Consider the following 9,518-nt stretch of genomic DNA (forward strand, 5'->3'; position numbering starts at 1 on the left):
GGAGAGATCTGCAGATTCCTCTTCTTTGTTTGGGGTTTGGAAGTGCCCAGATGAGGCCCAGCTCTGCACTTTACTTCCGCGCCTCCTCTGAGTCTCAGTGTGCTTTTCTCTTTCCTTCTAGTTGTAGAATTTCCACTCAGCCAGCCTTCTTGTGGTTCTGGACGATGTCTGTTTTGTGTTTTAGTTGTATTTTTGAAGTGGTTGTGTGAGGCAGCAATTTCAGGTGTTTACCCATCTTGGTTTCTCCTCCAGCCTAATATTCTTAATAGTGGAAGACTAAATGCTTTCCCCTTAAGATCAAGTATGTCTATTCTCACTATTCTTATTCAACATCATATTGGATGTGCTATGATACTATTATACATAATAGTCATCATAATAAGGCAAAATCAATATTAAATATTTATAATAAGGACAAGATGTGGCCTGGCTGGTGTGGCTCAGTGGTTGAATGTTGACCCTTGAACCAGGAGGTCACTGTTCAACATGCCTGGGTTTTGGGCTCGATCCCCAGTAGGGGACATACAGGAGGCAGCTGATGGATGATTCTCTCTCATCATTGCTGTTTCTAGCTCTCACTCTCCCTCTCCCTTCCTCTCTGAAATCAATAAACACACACACACACACACACACACACACACACACACACCACAAAAGGTTAAATGTAAAAGAATGTAAAGATGTGTATTATGTAAGCTCTAATTATAAGCCAGCTGAAATGGCAACATTAATATCAGACAAAATTGACTTCAAGACAGGGCCAGAAATAGAGTAAGATTTTATAATGAAAACATATACAAGTAGACAGGGTAAATACAACAGAAAGACATAATTATACATTTGAATCCATCTAACAACAGATTCAAAATCCATGAAGCAAAAACTGAAAGAACTAAAGGAAGACAAAATTATAATCTTAGAGGTTTTTAAGACCCTGACAATTAGGCAAAATTTGTAAGAATATAGTAATCTGAAGTACACTGTCAACCATTACACCTTATTGAGATGTATGGAAACCTGCACTCAATAACTATAGAATACATATCCCTTACAAGTACACATAAAAAGTTAAACAGGATAAAGCATATGCTGAAGTATATAAAACAATCTCAAACTTCACAGTGCTGAAATCTTACAAAAGGTACCCTCTAAATTAGAAATTATTAACATAAGGTAGATAGAAAAGGACCGAATATTTATAAATTATATTTTAAACATTTTTAAATAACTCATGGATCAAAGAAGAAATTATCAGGAAGAATAAAAACACTTTTTGAACTAAGTAATAATTAAAATACAATGTGTCAAAATCTGTGAGGTACAGCTAGAGTTGTAGGTACTTAGAGCAAAATTTGTATCTTTGAATGTTTATATTAGAAAGAATATAACAATATGAACAAAGTAACCACAATAAGTAGGAAGAGGAAATAATAAAGAACAGAAAACAATAAAATATATAACCATTATTAAAGATAACTACAAAAGCCAAGTTGGTTATTATAATGATTAATAAAATTAATAAATCCCCTACCCAAGCTGGACTATGATAAAACAGAATAAACACCAATTGCAATGTTAGAAATAAAAGAGTAGATATTGTTCCAGATTCTACAGACACCAAAAGATGATTTTTTTAAAATATATTTTTATTGATTTCAGAGAGGAAAGGAGAGGGAGAGAGAGAAACATCAATGATGAGAGAGAATCATTGATCGGCTGCCTCTTGCACACCCCCTACTGGGGATCAAGCCCACAACCCAGGCATGTGCCCTTCACTGGAATTGAACCTGGGACCCTTCAGTCCCCAGGCCAACGCTCTATCCACTGAGCCAAACCAGCTAGGGCCAAAAGATAATTTTAAAAAATATTTGTTTTGGGTGTTCAGTATAGTGGTTAGATAATTATATAATTTGTGAAGTGATTCCCCTGATAATTCTAAAATCCACTTTACACCATACATAGTTATTATAATACTAGAGGCCTGGTGTATGAAATTCATGCACGGTGGGAGGGTGGTCCCTCAGCCCAGCCTGCACCCTCTCCAATCCGGAACCCCTTGAGGGATGTCTGACTGCCGGTTTAGGCCCGATCCTTGCAGTTGGACATCCCTCTCACAATCAGGGACAACTGGCTCCTAACCGCTCACCTGCCATCCTGATCACCCCTAACTGCCTCTGCCTGCTGGCCTGATCACCCTTAACCGCCTCTGCCTCAGCCCTGCCACTGTGGCTTTGTCCGGAACACATCTGGTCTATCCGGTCTAATTAGCATATTACCCTTTTATTAGTATAGATAGATGATATAGGATAGGATTGCTTAAATGGGGGTGGAGGAAAGCCTTTTCAGCAGGACAACTTTGTGTTGGACAAAAACACATAATCCCTATATGTGGACTGATAGCCAACCATATGCACTATACTGCCAAACTATCACTTCTGCCTGCCAGCCTGATCACCCAACCACTCCTCTGCCAGCCTGATCAATGCCTAACTGCTCCCCTGCCGGCCTGATTGCCCCCAACTGCCCTCCCCTGCTGGCCTGATCTCACCCCCACTGACCTCCCCTACTGCCCTGGTTGCCCCCAACTGCCCTCTCCTGCTGGCCTGATCTGGCCCCCAGTGGCCCTCCCCAGCTGGCCTCATCTCACCCCTAACTGCCCTCCTCTGCTGGCCTGATCGCTCCTAACTGCCTCTGCCTCAGCCCCCTCCTCCATGGCTTTGTCCAGAAGGAAGTCGGACGTCCAGAAGATGGCCGGTCGACTTGGTCTAATTAGCATATTACCCTTTTATTAGTATAGATAGATGATATAGGATAGGATTGCTTAAATGGGGGTGGAGGAAAGCCTTTTCAGCAGGACAACTTTGTGTTGGACAAAAACACATAATCCCTATATGTGGACTGATAGCCAACCATATGCACTATACTGCCAAACTGGTCATTAAAAAATTGAACCACTTTCTTACACCTTACACCAAACAGCTGTTGCCCTTAAAACCCCTCCTCATCCCCCACCTTAGGAGATTAGGTTCTGATTGGTTGGTTTCTATGCCAGTCAGCATCTCCGGGCCTATCTCTGGGCCTGATCAAAGAGTCAGGCTGATTAACAGCCCCCTTGGAGGCCTGGAGAGAAACAGAGGTGCAGCTGCTGGGGAAGCCCAGAGAGAAAGAGAGAGGCAACAGCTGATCAACAGCTGCCACAGAGGCTGCGGATTAGACCCTGCCTCTCTCTCTGCAGGCCTCTCCTTGTGCCTGATCTGCAGCCTCCTTGGCAGCCAGAGCTGGGTCACTGCACCAGCACCAGCTGCAGTCAGTGCTGGGTCACCATGGCAACCCAGCACTGACTTCTGGTGTTTGGTCGAGCCTTCTGTCATTAAGGACCCTGGCTCTTTATAAATATAGATTATTGACTATATTCCCTAACTACAAAATAGTTACATCCCTGTGACTACTTTTGTAAGTTCTTACTTTCTTTACTCAAAAGGATAATTATGAACAACTTTATGCCAATAAATTTAAGTTCAGATGAAATAGAATCCTTGAAAAAAACAAGTTAACTAGACTGATAAGATCAAATAGAAAACATGACTAGATTTGTAACAGAGAAATTGGATTTATCTAAACCTCTCTAGCTCAACCAGTGTGGCTCAGTGGTTGAGCTTCGACCTATTGAACCAGAAGGTCGCAGTTCAATTCCAGGTCAGGGCACATGCTCAGACTGCATGCTTGATACCAGCGGTGGGTGTGCAGTAGGCAGCCAACTAATCATTCTCTCTCATCACTGATGTTTCTATCTCTCTCCCTCTCCCTTCCTCTCTGAAATAAATAACAATATATTTTTTAAAAATAAAATAAATCTCTCTACATAGTAGTTGCTTGAAAATAGGGCTTGACTATAAATGGGCACAAAGGATCTTTTTGGAGTGGTGGAAATGTTTTAAAATTGGATTGTAGTGATGGTTGCATAACTCTGTAAACTTATTAAAAATAACTGAATTGGACAATTAAGTGGGGAAATTTTATGGTACGGTATATAAATTATCTACACTAATAAAAGACAAAGATGCTAATTGACCATACCTTCACTATACCCAAGTCACGCCTGCTAGCCAATCAGAGCAACTATATGCAAATTAACCCAACCAAGATGGCAGCCGGCAGCCACAGAGTTGGAGCAAGCTGGAGGCTTGGTTGCCCCAGCGATGGAGGAAGCCAAGCTTCCCGCCTGCCCTGGTGGGCTGTGGCCTCCACAAAAGGCAACAAAGTTTCAATTATAGAAGCTAAATAAATCCCAGATACCTGCATCCAGCCAGCCTCCACTTGGAGCTTGGGTGGCTGGGGGCTGTGGCCAGCCTGCAAACAGCCATCAGCCCCTCACCCAGGATGGCCACACCCTCATGGGGTGAGGGTCCCTGCTGGGGGGCTTGGCCAGCCTGCAAACAGCCATCAGCCCCTCACCCAGGATGGCCACACCCTCATGGGGTGAGGGTCCCTGCTGGGGGGCTTGGCCAGCCTGCAAACAGCCATCAGCCCCTCACCCAGGATGGCCACACCCTCATGGGGTGAGGGTCCCTGCTGGGGGGCTTGGCCAGCCTGCAAACAGCCATCAGCCCCTCACCCAGGATGGCCACACCCTCATGGGGTGAGGGTCCCTGCTGGGGGGCTTGGCCAGCCTGCAAACAGCCATCAGCCCCTCACCCAGGATGGCCACACCCTCATGGGGTGAGGGTCCCTGCTGGGGGGCTTGGCCAGCCTGCAAACAGCCATCAGCCCCTCACCCAGGATGGCCACACCCTCATGGGGTGAGGGTCCCTGCTGGGGGGCTTGGCCAGCCTGCAAACAGCCATCAGCCCCTCACCCAGGATGGCCACACCCTCATGGGGTGAGGGTCCCTGCTGGGGGGCTTGGCCAGCCTGCAAACAGCCATCAGCCCCTCACCCAGGATGGCCACACCCTCATGGGGTGAGGGTCCCTGCTGGGGGGCTTGGCCAGCCTGCAAACAGCCATCAGCCCCTCACCCAGGATGGCCACACCCTCATGGGGTGAGGGTCCCTGCTGGGGGGCTTGGCCAGCCTGCAAACAGCCATCAGCCCCTCACCCAGGATGGCCACACCCTCATGGGGTGAGGGTCCCTGCTGGGGGGCTTGGCCAGCCTGCAAACAGCCATCAGCCCCTCACCCAGGATGGCCACACCCTCATGGGGTGAGGGTCCCTGCTGGGGGGCTTGGCCAGCCTGCAAACAGCCATCAGCCCCTCACCCAGGATGGCCACACCCTCATGGGGTGAGGGTCCCTGCTGGGGGGCTTGGCCAGCCTGCAAACAGCCATCAGCCCCTCACCCAGGATGGCCACACCCTCATGGGGTGAGGGTCCCTGCTGGGAGGGGTCCCAGACTGCGAGAGGGCACAGGCCAGGCTGAGGGACCCTCCCGAGTGCACAAATTTTTGTGCACCGGGCCTCTAGTAGCACAATAAAGCTATTGGAAAAACTCTCTACAAGAAAACTCCAAGCCCATGTGGTTTCAGTTATAAATTATACCAAACACTTAAGAAAGAAATGATTTCAATTTTATACAAACCTTAGAAAATATAAGAGGATGGAACACTTCCCAACTCATTTTGAGACCAATATAATTCTGATATCAAAAGATAACAAAAACTTGGCTAATAAATGTTATAAACTAACATCACTCATGAACATAGATACAAAAGTCCTTAACAATTTATTAGCAAATTGAATTTTGAGGTATATAAAAAGGATAATATATCATGACCAAGAAGTAGGGTCTATTCCAAAAATACAAGATTGATTTACTACTAGATAATTCAATATAATCTACCATATAATAGGATATATACTGTATCACTCCATTTATACAAGCTAATTCTACAACAGGCAAAATGAATCTATTAAAAAAATCTAAATCTACTGTAAAATAAAAATCAGAACAATAATTACCTGGTATGGACAAGAGACTGCTGGCATTGGACAGGAGGAAACTTTCTGAAGACATGGAAATGCTCTACATTGTACTGGGTTGTGAATTTTACATAATGTTACATGACTGCATTTGTTGCATTTCAATATATGTAAATTCTACCCCCCAAAACTTTAAAAAGTAACAAGTGAAAGGATGGGGAAAGGATAGAAGTACCTGAAACAAGAATGACTGAATATTGGTAAGTTTGAAGTTGGATAATGAATGGGTCCATGGGAGTTCAATATACTATTCTTTTATGTTGTTGTTGTTTTATTTTAATTTATATAATAAAAAGTAAAAACAAAACACAGAAGTTTTGAGAACAAGTTAAATGAGTCAAAATGTTTTATAGTTCCCCACCACCACCAAGAAAAGTTATGGTAATTTCCTGTAGCATTTAACTAGTGAGTACAATGAATGGTTCTTCCCTATACTTTGTGTTAAAGCAGTGGTTCCCAAACTTATTTGGCCTACCGCCCCCTTTCCAGAAAAAATATTACTCAGCCCCTGGAAATTAATTTTTTAAAAATTTTAATAGCAGTTACTCATCGCCCCCAATTGCACCTGTGGCCATCACCGCCTCCCCTGGATCGCTGCAGCGCCTACCAGGGGGCGGTAGCGCCCACTTGGGAATCACTGTGTTAAAGCAAAGAAAATGGTTAATAAGGGCTTGCTATTACATACCCTATCAAGAACTAGGAAAATTTACTAGGAATGAGAACTCTCAAGAACTTAATAGCTTGCTTCTAATATGTGAAACACTATCACTACCAAGTTTTTCAGCTGAGAGGCATAAACAGGAATGGAGGTGAGGATGGTGGAACTTTCAGAAAGAGTTTTCAGCTCTTATGATAAAGAAAAACTTTAACAATGTTGATCTCCAAAAAACATAAGGGCTGCCTCTGGAGATAGTGACCCTATTCATGGAGATGTTCAAATATAAGTTTGAGATTTATACATTGGCAACAACCACTAGAAGAAAACAGATATTATTAAGTTTCCTTCTAGCAGAGGTTTTATAGGTCTTTGAACTACTTCCTCTTATAATTTTTTTTTTACTTCCTCTTATTTTAATCTAGATTGAAAGAGAGAAGCACAAGGCTTTGTGGAAAATTTTAAAAAAGAGCGGTGGGAAAACAGGGGGTTACATTAAGGGTACAAACTTCCAACCAGTAGATAAATAAGTCCTGTAGATCTAATGCACAGCATAGTGATTATGGACAACACTAATCCTGTATAATAAAAGCCTAATATGCAAATTGTCCCCACAGGAGTTCAACTGGGAGCTCACTATGACATGTGCTGACCACAAGGAGGCGGCGCAGAATGGAGGCACCAGCCGGCAGTTGGAAGGAAGGCCTCAATCGGCCCTGATTGCCGGCCAGACCTAGGGACCTACTCATGTACCAGGCTTCTAGTGTATTATAAACTTAACAGTTACTAAGAGACTAAGAAAATAAAACAATTCAGCCAGAATGCAGTGTCATGATAAAAACTATCCACTACAAACCACAAACTTAATATTTTGACACATATGGTTGAACATTATGCATAGAAATTTTTGGAAGTTACCACATAAATGAGTGGTCTTAGATTACTGGACTGAACTGAACATTTCTAGGTTAATATTTACTGATAAAGCAATAAGATAAACTGTAAAACCAATCACAAAATGCAGCCCTGCTCCAGTACTGTATCTCTTTTCTTCAAAGAAGAATAATTGTTGTGGGCCCTCCCTCTGAGCTAAGTACTGTGGAGGAATCAAAGTGATTTGAGGTTTTTTGGTGAGCAGGGTGCAGGGGTGATTTCCTTATCAGGTTCTTGTCCAGACAGATTCGAAGAATGAAGCAAAGCACAAAAGGTGGTAGATGAGAAGTACAGAAACTTTATTGCAAGTAGATACTACCTCTTAAATTTCTAATTCTAAGACTCTGTCTCTCTTTGTCTTGAGGTTGTAAATATTCTAGAAACCACCCTTTCCCTTATTGTGCCTTTCCCACTGTGGGACTTCAGCCTTGTAATCAGTTCCCAGGGCCCCTAGGTCCACTTCTCCTTTTTGGTCATCTTATCTGTTCAGGTTGGAGTTGCTTTTGATCTCCCTTATGGCTTTCCCAGCTGCTCAGATCAGGGCTGCTTTAGATCTAACTTATGGTTGCTTTAATTGCTCAGGCCAGAGATACCTCTGTCCTTGGTTTATGGCTGTTTTAATTGCTCAGGCCAGAAATGCCTCCATCCTCCCATTCCCCTCCCTCCCACTTCCTGTCTTAAGCTAGCTAGCTAACCCTTATCAAAAGCATAGGATAGGAACTTTATCCTAAGGAACCGTACAACTGAACTACAAAGGCAAGACATGCCTGAAAAATAAGCCAGCATCACATAGCAGAACTTGATCAAGTTACAGGAGAGACGACAGATAAGTCGTCCAGAGAAAAGGAAAGAGCATTCTGCTGGGGTTGGTTTCAGCAGGCTGCCTTGAGATAAGAGAACTTAAATGGAGACTGAAAGAATTTAGAGAGGAAGAAAAATGGAGTGTGAAGGAGGCAGGTACTTCCAGGGCAGGAGATAAAGCAAGCAATGTGATGAGGTAACTTGAAAATAAACCTGGATTTTTTTCTCCACAGAACCCCCAATATCCCTCCGATTCTCTAATCAATTCCTTCCCAAACGTTTAGTTTAGTGTTTCCCGAAGTGTGGTCAGTGGACAAGCAGTACTGTCAACTATCTGGGAACTTGAACTGCAAATACTGGGGACCCATCCCGGACTTAATGAGTTAGAAAGTGGGGCAGCTGGGCAGCAATCTGTTTTAACAAGCCCTTCAGGTGATTCTGAGGCATGCTCAAATCTGAAAACCACCCCTCTAGGACTACCTTATACGCACAGCTCTCCGCACAGGAACGTGATGCTCCAAGTGCCTAAGTCAACCACTTCGCTGGGTGCAGGAAGGGAGCTGATACCAAGGCCCAGCCCTGTCGCAGTTCGCTTCCTCCTCCCGTACACCCAGTTCCAGCCACTCTCTAAGCCACTGCCTCCCGTATTACTTTACCCCCACCGGGCCCGTTCCCGCCCCTCCGCCACCCTACCTCAGTGTCAGAGGGGACGTGGTGCCGGCAGGGAAGGGCACTGCTCAAGGACACAGGAATAGACGTAGCACATGTCCGGAGCCCGCCCAACAGGAGCAAAATGCCTCGGACCCATAAAGAACCGCTCCAGAGCCACCGACTTGGGCCCGGACCTGAACCCGAGGACGCCCCTCTACCCCATTCGGGCGCCATCTTTGGACTGAGCGTCGTTACCATGGAGTACTTGACGCTTTCACGCCGGCGCCGGCCCCGCCCCTCACCGCTCAGGGCGGGCGGAGGGGCCAGCTGGCGGAAAGCTGCTTTTCGATTGGCTTGCGTCACCCGGAAGCTCACCACGAACACGAAATGTGTCTCATTGCGGGAAGCCAACCATTAAATGCCGCTTAGCGGCTCACGTGAGTTGAGCTGAGAGCAGTGACGTTGATGGCAATGAAGGTGGTGTACGGGTCTCTACTGAGGCA

At 44.9% G+C, this 9,518-nt stretch overlaps 1 protein-coding gene across 2 annotated transcripts in view; it reads right to left on the reverse strand.

Annotated features, from left to right (window-relative positions):
- The window catches only part of LMLN (leishmanolysin-like (metallopeptidase M8 family)), a 65,683-nt gene extending 56,402 nt beyond the window's left edge, over positions 1 to 9,281 (reverse strand). Inside the window, exon 1 of one of the 2 annotated variants that reach the window (XM_005873132.2) lies at positions 9,058 to 9,281. In XM_005873132.2, coding sequence (XP_005873194.1) covers positions 9,058 to 9,273 — 216 coding nt within the window. In that variant the 5' untranslated portion in view covers positions 9,274 to 9,281. The remainder of the gene's footprint in view (positions 1 to 9,057) is intronic. The other variant, XM_005873131.2, reaches the window with a different exon arrangement.
- Between the last annotated feature and the right edge of the window lie 237 nt (positions 9,282 to 9,518).

The sequence above is a fragment of the Myotis brandtii genome, unplaced genomic scaffold (assembly GCF_000412655.1).
Source record: "Myotis brandtii unplaced genomic scaffold, ASM41265v1 scaffold4, whole genome shotgun sequence".
Taxonomy (NCBI): Eukaryota; Metazoa; Chordata; class Mammalia; order Chiroptera; family Vespertilionidae; genus Myotis; species Myotis brandtii.